Genomic DNA, 17586 nt, shown 5'->3' with positions numbered 1-17586 from the left:
TATTTATTGCAAATAAAATCGTGCATTAAGACATGAGGCGTTTTAGCTTGAGTACAGTTAAAATTTATTATATTTAGTAACAAGACTTTCATTGAAGCAGCATCAACTGCATGATGCATATCCCATATGAAGGCCCAACTTGACCTTCAGAACTGAGCAGGTAAGTGCACGTGTACACATCCGGCAGATATTAAGAGCTGGAAATCGCGCACCAGATTAGTTGCATACATGACTGACAACTAGCAGCTTACATATAACTCGTATATAAATATAATACATGTACTGAATAATACAAAGCGATACCACATTATACCGGAATCACTAACACAGCAGCTGGTGGCCGTTAGGCAATTGTTTGTGTTATTTGTATTATTTCAGACAAGGCAACAGATAAACACATCCTTTGGACACGCAAATTAAAACGAGAGCATCCCTAAAACATCAGGCCGTTGTCTATGAATAAACTCTGACATTCTCTGATGAATGAAAACCTTCACACACACATGCCTAGGATTAAACCGCAAGGAACAGAAACTAAAAAAAGTACGTTTGGACTAGTTTGAATAACAATAAGTGGACACACACGCGCACACATTCGCACACACACACACAGTGAGGTATGATAATATACTAAAGCACTCCATCATAAGACTATACACTTCTGAATACTTAATACATTGGCAACACCAGGACAGGCAAGATAGGATTTTGCAGCGAGGCATAAGTTATTTATTGCACAAGAAATGAGGCATTGTGTGTCCTGACATCTACATCACGGTCACATGTGGAGTGAGCTGGTTTTCAAGACAAAGAAACACTTAATACACCAGCTGAATTTCAGCAATAACAGCTATTTATGATTTCTGGTTTAGTCTCACTTCAACTTTGCATGTGGTATATCTGAAATGTGCAGGTACTGAATGAGTAAAGGCCTGTTCTGTTCATCCGTAAACAGACGCGATACAGACAATAACAAATCAGTTAATTAGCACCATGGGAAGCGCAACAAATATTAGTTTACATTTAAAAAGCTAGGACCAAAAAAAAAAAAAAAAAAAAAAAAACAGGGCATTGATTATCAAGGTTTAGTGCCCTAGCTGTTATGTTAGTGTACGTATGCATAAAGTTAAAAAACAAGTAATTATTTGCAGTAATACAAACCAGACTGTGCTGTGTTGCTCATCAATAATACTGGACAATTATAGCAAAATAAAAAATACATGGTGGAACACTGAACAGGAAAGGCTCTCACTTGTACTGTAACTCAGTTACTGTCTTTGGTAGTCACAGTAACTAGCTGTTTAGCTGCCTTGGCAATGTCGTAGGCACACTGAATGACCTGCTGGGAGTCGTGTGATGTGGCCTTCTGACATTCGCCCTGCAGACGGCTGGCACTGGAGGTCAAGAGGCGCAAGGACCCGCGAACCGTCTCAGAGGATGGCCTCTGTAATGGGAGACAATTTCAGAACCTTATTAACCATCCAGTGCTTGCTGTGGATGCTAACATTAGACAAAGCTATAAATACACACATTCTTCAATAAAGGGGTGGTGAAACTTTTGTGTGTGTTTTTTTTTTATTTTTTTTATTTTAACTACACTTTACTGTCCCTTCTACAATAAACACACTGATGATTTCCTGTTTCCATTAAGCCCCTTAAGAAATACGCAATGTGCTCAGATTGGTTAGCTGACCCAGTGTTATGTGATTGGCTAAACACCATCTAGTGCGCGTCTAAACATCCCTGCATGTGCTCTGTTTGTATTGTGAATAATGACTGCTCATCAATTTGAGCCCAAGTGAGACACAGATAATATTCACACAGAAGATCGTGTTGAACTTGCCTCATATGCTACTGCTTTTACAAGCTGATGATCAAAAAGTGAAAATTAACCACCCCTTTTAGGCAAAATTTTTTTGTTGGCTTAAGACTTACCTTAGGGAATAGCGTAGCCATTTCTGTTACTGCTACAAGAATTCTCTCTGAACACGGGACAAAGCTTTGACAAAAAAAATAAACAATGAAAAAATTATTTTTCTTATTAAACTGCTAAAAAGAATCATTTAAATTTATTCAAATGTTACAATTTTAAAATACATTTTAAATTTATGATTACAAAATTCTAAAAATGTGGAGAGTGAAGAAATGCAAATTTAAAACATGGGGAAGAAAGTGGTTCTTGGTGGTAAAAAACAAAACAAAAAAAAACACCCAGAACACAGCAACCTCACAGTGCCTTTTTTTACATTGTGAAAGAAGAGCTGAAGTGCAGAACTGGGTGAGTGAAATGCTAACCTATGGTATCGTTCTCCCATGAATGCATAATGATCAGCCCTGACCGGAGACTCAATACCAGTGCAAGTCGAGCAACAAAGGCTCAGTGTTCAGAATATAATATCCAACTGACTGATACTAATGTGAATACTGAATACACTCGTGTAAACTCATGAGCAATTTGTGAATCTACATGTGTCCTTCCATCTCGGTCATGTGTTTTATCCCAGCTGTGTCGACAATTCCAGCCCTCGCTTAACAGACAAAGGAGGCACTGTTCCCAGAGCTGATTGCCACTGGAGTTACCGATTAGAAACTGGAAGACCGTTTTACACAACTAAACCTACCCATGCCGTCTCCAAAAAAAGGCCAGACTCATTTTCTTACCTCTCATGTTTATTCTCTTGCGCAGCTCTGAGTAATTCCTGGATGTTCTTTGTGATCAGTTCTGTTTTGCTGATGACATCCTCTGTGCACGGTAGAGACGAACAGTCGCCCTCAGTCGAGTTTTCTAATTGCGACCTATGGTTAAAGTTAACAGTCTCAGTGTCAAAAATAAAAAAATTGCAAACAACAAGAGGTACAAAGACAAACCCAGATTCGTCCATCTCGATGTGGTTGAGTGCATTATCGTATTCGCTTTCTGGCATGCCGCTCTGGGAATCTAAGCTGGATCCCTGCAACAGGAACAGAATCATAGTTAGCTTTCTGCAGAAAGGGATGCAACCTATTACTGACAACTGGGGCTCACCCAGCTTAAAGCTTGAAGACACAGCAAACCATCATGCTTTTGGTGTAGAATCAAAACTTCAGCATAACTGTAAAGCTGTAGAGCTGTAAAGTAAACCCAGATAACATACTCCATGAAAGCAGTCACAGACGCTTGGTCAAACACGCTGTAAAAACATGTTCTCGCGTTAGCGATCAAGTAATAGAGTTACCTTCGAACATCTGCCTTAGTTATCACCGCATTATTATTCAAGTAGCTGGGTATAAACATGTTAACAGTTTAACTAACTGTTAACTAATAGTTTACTCCACCCCAAAATGAAAATTTTGTTATTAAAATCACTGACTTCCAGATCGTTCCAAACCCATAAAAGCTCCTCGGAATATCTACAATATTTTGGATGAAAATTGGGAAGGTTTTGAGCCTCCTATTAAATGGCAAGTAAGACAGTCAAGGTCCAGAAAACTATGAAAGACATTGTCAGAATAGTCCATCTGCCATCAGTGGTTCAACCATAACGAAGCAACAGGAACACTTTGTACGCAAAGAAAATAAAAAAATATTTATTCAACAATTTGTCTCCTCTGTGTCTCTGTAGCACCATCTTAGAGAGTATCTACTGGACGCACACAGCATACTCGACAGGTTCACAACACTTCATAAAATACTGATTCTTTCATACTTTTCTGTGCCTTGACAGTGTTATTTACTTGGCAGACAATGGGACAGTCTAAAGCATCCCGTTTTCATCAAAATTAAATTAAATTGCATTTCGGGGGTGAAGTTTTTATAGGTTTGGGACGACATGGGGGTAAGTGTTTTAATTTAATTTTGGGGAGGAGTAACTGTTTCACAAAGGCCAGAGAGTCAATGGAGTATAAAGGAACTGATAAAATGTATAAATATTTAATGTAAGTTGATTCTGATAAAACATTTGCCAAATGGTAAAAAAAAACACATGGATTACATTCTGAAACAGTTTAAAACGATGGATGACATCAAACTTGTGTAGCTACAAGCATCTGCATTCACGTACTTGCGTAGAGTATGTTTTGGGACCGAGGTAACAGAGAGCCAGTGACTGCTTTACACATCAAGCAGAGATGTGAGTAATGTTAATGGCTGTTGTCTCTCGCTGTGCATACAGTTTAACGTTAGTAGTCCAGCTGAGGAACATGTCCATTGGTTGGACAGATCTGTGGTTCATGCACTGAGTGAATGGGGACAGATAGAAGAGAAGCCCTTTCAACAGCCTGTTCACTGAGCAGGTACTTCACCCTTTGGGTTATTTCATCCCAGGACCAGGACAGAGTTGAGGGGAACGTGGGAAGTGAGGAGAAGGCAGTCACCGAGGGACCCTTCCCAATCTAGAAAGGGTTCAGATTATGCTTTGAGTGGGCAAAGGGATTTTTTTTTGTTTCAAATATGAATGCATAAAAAATATAGGGGCTATCGAAGCATACCTCAAAGTGATGATTCACTGGGTTACCAAATGAGTTAAAAACCAAAGAAATTATGAAACAGGAGTGCCACAACCACTTCCGGATTTGTTTTGTACTTACATTTGACGGCAGTGGTTGAAGAGTCAGAGTTGTGTCAGGGCACACTGTTTCTCCTCTAGGGTGGTATTGCCTTAGACCCGAGCCAGTCTCGTACATCGACATAGCCCTGCAGCCACGTGGAGGTGCCCTGTTTGGTAGGTCCTGTGGTCTCGCCAAACTGTTAGGAGTCTGCCATTTCAGAGTGCTATTCTCATTCTGGAGGGAATTCAACTGAGATCAAGACACGGAGAAGAGTGAGACATCTGCAGCAAAGACGGGAATGTTGCGCAATCGTTTTGAGGTCTGATGTGACTATTTACCTTGCCCTGCATGAGTCTCAACTCCTCACTAAGATGGCAGTTGACCTTGAGGAGCTGTTGGATCTTTGCTTCGGAGGCAGTGAGAGCACTTTTCACTTCCATGAACTCCTGCACAGTGATGGGGCTGTCCGACAAGTCTGAAGATTCTGAGCTCTGAGAGAAAAGATCAAAGTTCAATCTGATCACACACACACACACACACACTAACTACTGTACACCCTGCAAAACTTCTGATCTACCTTGGTCCGCTCATCTTTTCCAGATGTTGGTTCATGCTCTGTATCCTCATCAGACGCGACACTATCATAATCCGGCTGATCCATCTCTGGACTTTCACTGCCATGACGGTTCCCAATGTCCTTCAGAATTAACTCCACATTATCTGAGCAGAAGCAACGAGTATAAGTATAAAGCATTATACAGTTTGAGATAAAAGAAAAAACCCAAGACCCCCTTTAATCACCTTTAAAATTATCAGGAGAATTTCCTTGCTGACGACGCTTGGCATCAGTTAAAATATCAACAACCAGCGTTGCGAACTCATGTGCATTAAACCTGGCTAGCTTTTGACGTCCCTGCAACAAACACCACAAACAGAGGGAAAACCAAACATTATCAAATGAACTCAATCGTTTTAGAAGGTGAGTGTGCATCTTTGTCAGTGTACCTGATTCCTAGTGGAGGAATATTCAGGGTTGACGGGGAGGAATGGTACTACCGTGGTGTCCGTTACCAGGGTGCTGTGGTTCTGAGTTGCTAGCCAGACTATAACCGCAAAAGAAGAATTACACCATTTAAAACCATGGCTTTTTACCGCATTTCTGAGAGCACATTTTAAGAGAAAAATGGTCAGAGATCAGAATATTACGCTTCTAACCTGCATCCGTTTCTCTTCTGTCGACTTCATCGTAAACATCCATGGCTAGTTCTTCAAACTGATGATTACTGAGCTGAAGGCAGCACAACAAGGTTAATTTACAAACAGCAAATCTCAGGTTTCAAATAGTTGTCAGAATAATAAACATAATAAACAATCCAGAACGCGTGGAGACAAATTAAGATTAAACTCCAAAAACAGATTCCTGTACAACTTACCGATTGAAGCTTCTTCTTTGCTGCTTTGGCCAATTCTGACAAGTCAAGACTGCTGTAAAAAAAAATTAATAAATAAAAATAATGAATGTAAGAGCTGTTGTCATCTGATCAACATTTACTCTAGAAACACCAACAAGTCCTACTTCCATACTTACACATTTCTTATCCAAATGAAGCCAACAAAGAAAACAAATTGTGTATTAAGTATAAATTACATATCATAATCGACAACATAAGAGTGGTGTGATACAAAAGAGAGCTTATCCTACCTGTCTGCTATCTGAGGAATTATAAAGTGTTGACCATTTTTATGATCTGAAAAAAAAAACAACAACAAAAAAACACTTTTTCAGGCTTTAAGTCTTTGATCTACATTCTGTTATTACAGAGATACTTATGACTGACCTGGCTTTCTTCCGCACAGATAGAACGCTAGTCTGTCTGTCAGCTCAAACTGGATCTCCACCAGTCTGTCTGCAAGTTCCTGGTGCCCTGCCTGCCTATAGCGAGAAATAACAGATAACAAAACATCAAACTTAGCTGAAAATGCTGAATCTCTGTCCTGTTGCCCCGTCGGATCTGCTTCTCTCTCACCTGGCGTAGTCAATAGGAGTCTTCCCAGAACTGTCTGGCGCTCCAGGATCTGCTCCGTATACAGTGAGCAGCTCCGCCTGTAGCAGCTGGCCTGCTTTAGCAGCCACGTGTAAGGGAGAATTTCCTTTCTCCTGCAGATAAAAAGTGACACGGCATTCATTGGAATTGGAGTAATTAGAGTTAAGGACAATGCAACTTAATACCTGCTATGGAGTGCTTCGATTAAAAAGCAAGCAACAACGAAACCTTATTCAACCTTAGCAGTGGATTTATATCTATATACACACACAGTCATGTAGTATGCAATATTTATTTGATCAACACTGATCGGGTATCCTAACCTATGATCTGTCTTTTGGCAGACTGATTTGGCTCAACTACGCTCAGATTTTGGTATTGATACTGTTTTTAATATTACATTACCTAGAATTGAACAATAACACTGAAACTTACTGGATGGAAAAAGTTAGCCTGCGCTCCCAACGACAACAGCCTCAAACACGTTTCCAAATTGCCGGTTCGAACACTAGAGTGAAGTTGCTGAAAACAAGGGTGAAGTCATGGTTTATTTCATGATTTTAGTCTCAAGAATTAGAATATCACATCAGACAGTTATCTCGGATAGACTTTGTTTAAATCTCAGTTTCATCTCATAGGTTCTTGTCCACTCATGATCTTCTTCTTACCTTGCTAAGGTCTTTGGCGGTAACACTATCATCTTCGCGACATGGCATTCGATGAACAAATGCCAACATTTGATATTTAGCCTTTATGAAATCCGTTTTGTTGGGGCTGAAAGAGAAAATGAACAATAAAGTGAGCATGTTTATGCCGAGAGACTTGTTTGGTTTTACTGTCATTATATATGGGACTCACTGGACTCTGTCTTGAGGATTGGCTTTGCGTTTTCCACTCATGATGGAAGACGGATCCAGAAGACTGTGTTCCCAGATTGAATTTGCTCCATTATTGTACAGCGACTTCACCATCTGTGGATAAACACCAAGAACATCACCTCAACTTTCACTTTTAGACAGAGATCGAACACACAAAATGCATAAAACGCCCATATACATACGAGAAGCATCTAGACTCTAAAGCAGGCCAGAGGTAAAGCGCTCCTATTATGGACTTTTGAAAATTGCCTGTAACCTGCGTAACACAGCTTTAAATGAATGCAAACATCCTGCAAAGTTTTAAATCTGAAAGTGCACCGTGTATAAAGTTACTATCTCTCAAAAGAGAGAATCGACTCAGAATCATTAAAACAAGCCGTTTCGTGTTAATGTCAAAAGGAAGGTGAATTCTGCAAAGCTGCGGCCATCAAGGAACCGATGCAGAATCTGAATTATAGTAAATATGATTGTCCAATCATGAATGGTCATGAATGGTCTCTTAGGTCGTATTTACAGATAAAAAAAACTCATGCGAAGGCAGCATGACTTGATCTAGACGAATGTTGCGGCATCTTTTGCAGTCAACCACAGACCTGTATTTAACCCAATGCAGTTGGTTATGTTCCAATATGACTTGTTTGGTTCTACCGATAATTCTAGATGCTGGACGCAACGTCTAACGACATTATCTTGCAGCGTGGTGTAAATCAACAAAGCTAGAAATAGAATAAAAGAAGCTGCCGATAGGGGAAGCTGTGCAGACCACCGAATTCTATTCTTGTCAGAGGAACTGAGATACAAAGCCCCATTTCCTTTTAATGAACCTCAGGAAGCGCAAAGCTAAGCGGTTCCCCATCAGAGCATGCGGCATGGGTCTTCACCTGGAGCTGAGACAAGGGCCACGAGGTTTGGGTCAGGTGTCGGACCTGAGAACTGTGGCGGCCCAGGCCTCTGTGAATACTACAGCATTCGTCACAGATCAGAACTCCACGATTGATCGAGGCCCAACGAGGATCTGAGAGGGAGAAGGAAAAGCTCCGTGAATCACCGGGTATTGCACAACACAGTAACAAATCCCCCTCAAAAGGCAGATCCTGGCATCATTTTCCAGTCATTCTTCCTTCTTAGCGACACGATGAGCTTTTACGAAGTTTGTTTGAGCAAAACATGAGAAATGTATACTTTGTATAGGTTTCATTTGTGACATTAAGCATGTGGTTTCGTTGTACGGATGGCCATGTTTGTATGGAAGCTCAAGATACTTTTTAAATCATTCTCTAATAATACAAAGCTACATAAAAAGAAGCTACAGTAACTTATTTAATGCAATTTTTTGAATAACCCAAATTTTTTATAGATGTTAATTTTTACGTGAGCAACAAATAAAGATAGTATATCATTTGCACCTGTTGTATCAAAAAAAACAATGCTATAAATATAATAACAAATAAAAATGTACAATTATGCATATATTTAATTTGTCGCTTTAAATTAATCGTTCTTGTGTACACATTAATCAAAGAAAAACGGGCTGTTCTAAGACAAACAAACAATGTGGTTGTGGGAAAAAAAAAAATCAACATATGAAGCGATTAAATGAGTTATAAATATTTATTTTACTGTTTTCCCCATACATTGGCTAATATATCACTATATTTATTTGATAACAGCTTTGACGGAAATCAAGTTATTCGATCCATTAGTATTTTATTTTTATAATAACAATAACCTTTAAGATAAAAGCAACTATTCTGATGGAAACTGGTCCCCACATATTGCGTGATCTTTTCTTTGTCTTATTAAAATAAATCTTGGATTTAAAAAAAAAAAAAAAAGAAGGAAAAAAACGAGGGCCTGAACATTATCAGTTAGCGCTGTTTTCCATTGGGAAAACCGGGATCGTTATTTAACCGCGCTCTGTTTTAATCGAGCACCAATATCCATATTGATCCGTAATGATCATTACCGTGTTTGCTTGACAATCATCTAACGTAAATTAATTTTATAAGCGTCTGCCTGAATTAAACCTGCCTGTTTGCGATTGTTTCGTGTTTGTTTTGTCTTACCAGGCGCGCTGCAGTCCGCGCAGATCTCTCTGTTTCGAGCTCTAGTGGACATCGTACAGCCGCGTTACACGACAATCTAAAACATTAATGTGATTAACGGATTAATGAGGGAAAGGGACAGATGTGAGGAGGACGCGTTTCCCTTGTTCCTCCTTATTTGACGCCTTTTTTCACTTCCTGGAGGAGGAGGAGCCCAGCATCTGATGGGCGGGGTTTCTTTAACGTGACGCTCTGCAGCCGAGCGACGCGACCACCGGCAGCTAACCAATAGCGTGTCAGTTTATCGCGTCCTATCGCTTTTGGCTTTACAAAGTACATATTTTGTGAATGTGAGGAATTTATGCGTTTTATGTTTTTTTCCCCTGCTTAAAACTTCCCGCCAAATTATTGCTATTATTTGTAAAAAAAAAAAAGCAAAAGCTCCGCGTGTTCACAAGAAGGCACGTTTGATAAATAGGCTTATAAAATAATTTATTTCATTAAAAATTTTATAAATTGGCTAAAATAAGCAGAATGTAAACCTTTTGGCCACTTTATTTGCCTGCAAATCTCTGGTTATAAATTACACGCCGACATTTACTTACCTCACGGTTGTTTTACACAGAAATCTTTGAGCATCTGTAGCGACCTTTCTTTGTTCTGCTCATTAGTTATATGGGTCATTCCGGGAGTCCAGGAGGAATTGTTCTCCATTAAAAATTGAGATTAATTGGGGCATTTAGAAGAAAAGGCCCTAGAGATCTTCAAGTAGAGCATGTCTGTAAATGAGCACTTTACCTTCTATGTCTTTGTGGATACATTACGATCAAATAATTGTTCATTAAAACATTATAGGATAAAACGATTTCGTACTTTATGACATCCTAAATGTAGAGTTAATTCAGGTAAACTGGGACACTTTTGCCACTGTTGTAAATTGCACAGCTTTATTGTAATAAAATGAAATTTAAAAATTACAGTATGTGATATCAGCCACAAGATGGCGACAAACACCAACAGGATTCAAGAAATAAAACGTCGAACTAGAGTAAATGCTGTTTTAGTCCATTTAACATCATTTTAATTTTAAACTTTTAAACATAATTCTAAACTTCCACTTTATTCTATGTATAAATAATAAGAGTTAAAATGCGGAAAATGTAGTAAGCAATAACACAATAAAAGCCTCTTTTAAATAATTTTATTCATTCCGTCTATTTCTTGACAACACAAACTGTATAGTTTTTTTTTTTTTTCAGGGATCCCACAGTGCGGCCAGCGCATTTAGGATGTGCACTGACTGTACACAACATATACATACATTGCAGTATACTTGTGTGTATATACATCTGGTAAAGAAAACTTTAAATAATTTTTAAAAAAGCCTCAATACATATTCATTTTTCTTTCTTTCAATGTATCAGGAAAAACAAAAAACAAAGAAAAACCCGGTGCATTGTTATCTCAGTGTTTTACTCCTAGACTTGACATGGCCTTAAAAAAATACCACATATGAATTTCTAAACCATCTGGACCATAACAGTCATGGCCATAGAAAAGCAACCATCCTGTCTGTGCATATAGTCTACGGTAAAAAACAATACTGTTAGCAGAACTTGAAAAATAATACTTTTAGGGCCTGACAGTGAGCAATGTGGCACCATTGCTGTGGCCTCCCAGTGCTTGACATCAAAAGACACTATGCCTTCTAAATCACCCGTGCTTCCAAACCCAGCAGGATACATTCAAATGAATGATCGTCTTTCAGCTAGAAAATACATTCGCACATAACGGTTCATGTGGAGTTTCAGTGGTCCTTGCACACTCTACTTGAACACACATTGCACATTTAATACTGCATATTAATTTAATGAGAATGAATATAGACATGAATGAACTGTAGTCCCTGTTACGGATTGATTTTAGGAACATAACCATCATGAATAATGCATTTTGCGTGTGTCTGTTCTTAACGGTTAACTGAAATAAACGGTACAAGTTGATCGCTACAGCTCGCAGGTGCTATTTTTACATTTCCGAACTGGCCTTGTTGCTATTAAATAAGAGGTCTGCGACTAAAGCCGACACAGGGATAGAAGAGGCTCCAAAGTCACCCACGAGACCTCACAGAGGTGAGGATCTAAGATCCAGTAGTTTTGAACAAATTGCACTGGTTCATATCCATTCGGGAAGTCATGTTCTGGGCTAGATATTTCTTCACATCAGTTCATATTTTGGTTTAAACAATGCCAGAGACAACTGGACTCATAAATGAACTGAAAACAAGTTGATTCAATGTCAAAATCTACATTATTCAGAAACTAGGACTTTATGTTTATAATATGAATATAAAGACTCCACAAAAAGCACTTCATATTTAAATATTCAACTTTAGATTGTAAAATTGCTGCTTAGAAATAGATCTACTAATTCTAATTTTCATTTTGGCCTTTTAGAATTAAGGATTTCAATGATTCCTGATCAGGAAGAAAGGAGGGGAGGGGCAGAATCAGGAAATTGGCTAGACTCAAACCCATGTCGCCCACATGAGCACCATGGCTCCATATCAACAGAGGCCACTTTAGGATCACAGCTCCTTCTATAAATAAATCATCTACTTGTGTGTTGCAATTTTGTATGAGAAAATGTTTTTGCGTAAGATACGTCAAGTGGTTTTAGTCAATTTGACCATTATTTTTATTATATTGCCAAACTTTCTAGACCGTTTCTCTTTGTAAATTCAAGCATAACCTGGATTTTTCACAGTTCAGTCTTAACACACTCACTGCTGGTCTCTCTATACTGCAAAAAAACGCTTTTGAAGACTAGATTATTTTGTTGCTTCCAGCCCAAATATCTAACAATTATTAAATTAAATAAATCATGGATCTTGTTTTCCGTATGAAACAGGATTGTTTTGCTTAGCCCACTGACAGATTATGTTGCTTCTTTCAAGTAAAAAAAACAAGACAGTTTTTTTAGTATTTTGGCTAGAAACAAGAAAAAAATTTTAGTCTCGAAAAGCATTTTTTGCAGTATATAAGAACACATCAAAATACATTTCTGTCCAGCTCTACGATACCAACAAAAACTATGTTAAATACTTTCTGACATCAAACGACCAATGTGCATCTCGCACCTGTCCAGCAGCTGGTTCAGCATCAAAACACAAAAACGACATATAAAAACAAACAATAATCACGGAATGGCTTTAAAATCAAAGCTTGGCAATACGAAGTTGTTTACAGCTGCCCACAGGATATAGACGGATCCTGAGGGAGAACAGAAACACATTCATGTAACAATAATTCATTCACAAATAAATGGATGCAATTGGCTGGGGAGTACCTGCTGTAGTTAACCACTGCATGAGAGGTTTGGTTGACTTGACGGCTGCATCCCAATTCCCATACTCTTCCTCGTAAGAGAGCGCTGAAGTGACGGTATATTTTTGCAGGCTAGAAATCTGCATCAACCTGGTTCCCTCTACAAAAAGGATTTTTCCATTGGCTTTTGGGTTATTGCAGACAATAAGCTCTGAGAGCAACGATGAAAATTCACATTTTGTTCATCATGATATCTTCGACAATTAACAAAATGTAAAGACATCTGAATCCTAATTGCCAGAGGTAAAAATGAATGTGAGCTACTGTAGAAACGGACTACTTTCTTATTTAATAGTTGAGCAACTGTCTTTTTAAAGACAAATTTGCGTCCCGCTCTCAAACTCAGGCCAATGGCTGAGCAGATGTTGCAATAACAAGCTGTTTAGACAGTATTTTCACCCTATTTCCATATAACTTACTGGGAAGAGGAAAAAAGTATCCCATATGCCTAAAAATATGAATATCTCCAAGTATGGACTGTGATAGCGCAGCAGTATGGAAACTGGAATGCAGCCTGATGCTTAGTAGATGGAACCTCAGAGTCCGTGGCTCTCTTGTCATCGCAAATCAACCAATCGGAGGAAGTCATTCCTCCAGACAGGGGTGGATATACCAGTTGCATATAGTTGATACACCATGGCGCAAGCTATCAAGGAACCAGCCTTGATTCTCCATGGAAGCCTGTTACAAATTAACTCTGGCAACAAATATAGCTCTACATAGAAATGATATATTTTCATGTGTATCATAATATCATTCGTTTCCATATTTTGTTTTTATAAATAAACATGTACACGTCCACATAACATTTGCTGATAGTAACTCCGTATTTTCTTTATCTGGTCCCAGACTCCAAAAGGTTTAAAAAAGGGATGCTGCAGAGTTCCAACATCCGCTCAAGTTTTCCGAGTGTTTAAACCAAAGAGTCTGTGTCTTTTTTCGAAGTGACAGTTGAATTGTTTTGGTGTGTTTGTTTTAGCCCTGGGTAAACGGACAGATTCCACGATCACGGGACTGCATTCCATCATTGTTTCTTTCATCGCAGAGAAGAAATTACAGTACTGGGTTTCCTTCGGCATCTGTCCGGTCAGTGCCGCCCACTTACCATGCCCCGGCCCAGCTCATCCGGTCATTTACATGTGGAGGTGTTCATTGCACTGGCTGAGCCGGGACTCTGTTTGTCAGTGATAGCGACTTCTCCTTTCTTCACTGTCTGAGTCGTAGTCTCTCAGCCCGATACCTTTCTGTAGCTTCATTAGAGACTCTCTCATCTGTAAACGCACAAATATCTTTATCTCAATCTTTGATGATTGCAGCTTGCAGTAACAGTTCATTCTAATAACGTAGGATATAATCATATATGGAACACTTTCAAGCAAAGTTCGTCCACGTTTTGTATACTACTGAAGAAAGCAAGGTTACAGATTTAGAATTGCGTAAAATGATTCCTCATTGTTTGATAATCTATTAATAGGATGCGGTTACAAAATGTCCCCATTTTTCAAAGTTGTACTTGATCTTACCTCATCTAATAACAGCACAGATGACTTTATTATTTCCCTCCATTTTTCCAACTCGTTCTCATGGTAACGCTGCTGAGATTCCAAAAGTTGAGCCCATTCAATCTGTGTCTGTGGAAGTTTGCTGCAACACACACAGAGCCCAAATATCACTCAAGCTCATGTGCTGCAAAAATCTGTTTATTAATCTATATTTCTTCCTCTTGTTTTCTGGCAAATATGTAAAAAAACAACAATGATGAATAAGACTTAAAAAGCTAAATCTGAAAAAGTTTATAAAAATTTTAATTAATCTGATCCTTCAAAAACTAAAATTTGGGACTTTTTAAAAGCCTCATGTTCCCACATCTCTTAAAAATAACATATAAACACATTCAAAGGTATAGTTGCTGTACCTTTCATGAGACCTGAGACCGTGCCAGGTGGTCAAACTCTGAGCCGTGTATTCCAGCATCCATAGCTTATAAAACAGCATCATGTTCAAAAAGACCAGTAGCACCAGACTGAAAATCAGAAGAGGACGAACACAGATCAGCTCATCAGCCTCAACGCACACATCCTAATGCAGCTAAACAAGTTGAAAGATGAAACAGATGAACAGATGAAAACATTGAATACCTTACACAAATCCTGGAGGATGCAATGAAAACAAGAGAGAAAATACATGAAGCCAAAGAACAACTGACTGTAACGAATTTCAGCTGATCAACAGTGTTACAGTCACTAAGAAATGTCAAATAAACAAAGAAACCTGTTCGTTTTCTGAAAAATATAAGAGATGGTACAATATGAAGATTATCAGACCAAAGCAAACGCTGAATGAAATGTGCAATGAGGCCTATTTTATAGGATGCTATATTATGTATACATCACATTCTTGTATTTAATAACAGGAAACTACCTTTCTACGGCACCTTGAAATGAGATGCATGCGTCATGCTCAGTTTTAAATTGCAGTTACAAATTATGTGCTAAAATGAACAATTTAGGAGAAAAGTCCTGTAGGAGAAAAATCCTACTCACACAGAGCTGATTATAAGCAGGAGTTTGGAAACGCTGTAGAGAGCCAGGCCTTCAGATCCGTGGTCCGGTATGTGTCTGGTCTGTGTGGATCCTGCGGCAGCGCATAAGTTAGAATCAATAACACAAAAGACAACAATGATGCTCAGTTGCACTCAGAGAAATTTGGCCGATGTCGCACCTGCCACGTGTTTGATGCGATGGATGACGCTCTTCTCATCCTCAGGTGTGGTGACAGGGCTGAGCGCCTCGTCCAGGTGCTGCTGCCTCATGTGCGTCAGCGGCCGTTTCCTCCTTCTCACTGTAGCTGTGCGTAGCGCTTTGGATTTGGGAGACTGTTTGTGAGGTTCAGATAGCACCAGCTGTACCTTACTCAACTCTAGCTCTACACACACACAAAGAGAAAACACAGAGAGAAACAGATATTGTGTTACCTTTGTTTGTTTGTTTTTATCCTGCTCTTAAATTATATTACATACGGTTTAAAACGACATGAGGTAAGTGATTAATGACTAAATTTTTATTTTTGGCTAAAGCAACTGTTTAACTTTTAAAACTAAATAAAATACAATAAAATATTTAATGTTAACATTTTTTATCTTATTTAATTAAGCACATAATTGGTATGAATATAACCTTTATATTTATTCTGCGGATTTATTTTATTAGTTCTTGCTCTGCCGAAACCTACCTAAATATCTAAAATATTCATCCAGGCCACTCCAGAAGTTTCGCTCAATGAAGCCCTTGACCAATCCCCATGGCTGCTTCCGGTAGCGTAGTTCAGCTGACACCCTTTTAGATAAATAAGCATTTTACCCTCACGTGCTATAAAATGTTTTTCTATAGTGCAAAGCATTACACAGTATAATGCCATTTATTAGATTAAAAAATAGAATAAATAAATAAATATAGAGCACAAGTGTTACCTCAGTCGGCACTTGTTCTTGGCGACTCTAGTGAGCATGTAGCGGTTGAGCGTGTAAAAGTAATCGTGATACGGGACATCGTGAGCAATCACCTCAGCATCGATGATGTAGCACTCGCTCACTTGACTGGCCTTGTGCAAAGTCTAGAAAAAAAATTAAGAAACTGCAAAGCTGTACCAAATATGTCCCGTGTACTGTATGCGGCTCCTATACTGTATGTCTCCTCTGGTGAGCTCACCTGCGTTTCTGTGACTGTGGCCGTCTTTGGGGCCAGTGGGTTGGAGAGGGAGATAGTGTACATTATCTCTCTGGTCTGATTGCCGGTGTCTTCCTTCCTCCACGGGTGATAGACCACATCTGAAAGAGGAAAAAGGTCAAATCAATAATAGTCAGAGACAGGCAGAAAGACAGCTGGATGAAGACTATTAGATAGAGCTGGTCAACCTGAGAAGCGTCTCTGCTCCAGAAACTCTCTCATGAACTGGGATTCAGTGAAGAGGATGTCATATAGTTTATCCACGCTGAACTTATACACTTCATTAATGTACAGTTTCCCATTCAGATCTTCTTGGAAAGCCTGCACTTCCCCTGCTAAGAACACAGAAACAAGAAGAGACCGTGTGTCAAACCAGATGCTGTAGAGTTTGTAGAAGCTGTTTGAGATAGGAATCGGTTTTGGGAGAGCGTACACACCTTCGTCGTGTGTTTCTGAGGAGTCGCTGAGTTCTGTGGGGAGGTCTTCGTTATCGTTGAAGTCAAGGGAAGGTGAGGGGACGGGGACATGGGCGGAGCCACTGGTCTCTGACAGCTTGTTGTCAGGTAACGACAGGGGTTAAAGGTCTTCTGGGACGCAGCCACTGAAGTCTTCCACTGGGGGCACGTCAAACTACACAGACAGAAGATTTTTTATTAATAAAATATCATGCACCCAAAACATCCTAATGTTGTTCTGCAGTGGTCAGATACGAAAATCTTAACCATTACTGTCATGCAAATTACTGTTCTCTAAGTGATGCGGTAATGTGTTGTGAAATCTGAAGAAATCTGCTGCGTACATTGACCGGAGCGTCTGTGCTGTCCGTGGAATTCAGACTGCTGTTGGGAAAAACCTTCCTGTGGAGCTGGGGGCTGATGTCCATTTTGGCGTCTGGGATTTTAGGGCAGTTGTCATTGGCCTCGTTTTCTTCAGCAGGAATCTCCTCACAGTACCTGCACCAGGGAGAGGGGCAACAGCTG

The 17586-nt window shown here is 39.3% G+C and overlaps 2 protein-coding genes across 6 annotated transcripts in view; both read right to left on the bottom strand.

Annotated features, from left to right (window-relative positions):
* Positions 1-40: 40 nt before the first annotated feature.
* git2b (G protein-coupled receptor kinase interacting ArfGAP 2b) lies at positions 41-9704 on the bottom strand. Of its 5 annotated transcripts, XM_043250782.1 has the most exons (21): positions 9517-9704; positions 8332-8465; positions 7431-7543; positions 7241-7346; positions 7008-7094; positions 6555-6685; positions 6366-6460; positions 6230-6275; positions 6116-6121; positions 5961-6012; positions 5743-5815; positions 5533-5630; positions 5329-5440; positions 5105-5247; positions 4866-5018; positions 4567-4776; positions 4282-4371; positions 2869-2951; positions 2662-2796; positions 1936-1999; positions 41-1444 (listed from the first exon to the last, which is right to left on the bottom strand). In XM_043250782.1, the coding sequence occupies exons 1-21, from the start codon at positions 9566-9568 to the stop codon at positions 1265-1267; spliced, it is 2163 nt and encodes a 720-aa protein (XP_043106717.1). In that variant the 5' UTR covers positions 9569-9704; the 3' UTR covers positions 41-1264. The 5 variants fall into 5 exon arrangements, with proteins under 5 accessions (XP_043106717.1, XP_043106715.1, XP_043106719.1 ...); XM_043250780.1 differs by having other exon boundaries at positions 2662-2951; XM_043250784.1 differs by lacking the exon at positions 4282-4371.
* Positions 9705-10681: 977 nt separating this feature from the next.
* gramd1ba (GRAM domain containing 1Ba) overlaps positions 10682-17586 on the bottom strand; it is a 42842-nt gene continuing 35937 nt past the window's right edge. The window contains 12 exon segments of the mRNA XM_043250353.1: positions 10682-14152; positions 14405-14525; positions 14797-14904; positions 15020-15031; positions 15425-15515; positions 15603-15806; positions 16113-16216; positions 16351-16493; positions 16589-16707; positions 16795-16938; positions 17044-17236; positions 17406-17559. Coding sequence (XP_043106288.1) covers positions 14063-14152; positions 14405-14525; positions 14797-14904; positions 15020-15031; positions 15425-15515; positions 15603-15806; positions 16113-16216; positions 16351-16493; positions 16589-16707; positions 16795-16938; positions 17044-17236; positions 17406-17559 — 1483 coding nt within the window. The 3' untranslated portion in view covers positions 10682-14062.

Source organism: Puntigrus tetrazona, chromosome 10, assembly GCF_018831695.1.
Source record: "Puntigrus tetrazona isolate hp1 chromosome 10, ASM1883169v1, whole genome shotgun sequence".
Lineage (NCBI taxonomy): Eukaryota > Metazoa > Chordata > Actinopteri > Cypriniformes > Cyprinidae > Puntigrus > Puntigrus tetrazona.
This window is presented reverse-complemented; position numbering and strand designations above follow the sequence as displayed.

Bases quoted from the DNA above. Each gene is read 5' to 3' on its own strand.
- git2b (XM_043250780.1), bottom strand. From the start codon at position 9,568: ATGTCCACTAGAGCTCGAAACAGAGAGATCTGCGCGGACTGCAGCGCG. The intron at 7,095-7,240 runs GTAAGAAGAAGA...CCTTGTTTTCAG, and splicing joins CCGCCAAAGACCTTAGCAAG to CAACTTCACTCTAGTGTTCG. The intron at 5,248-5,328 runs GTGATTAAAGGG...GCTTCTGCTCAG, and splicing joins TTCTCCTGATAATTTTAAAG to ATAATGTGGAGTTAATTCTG.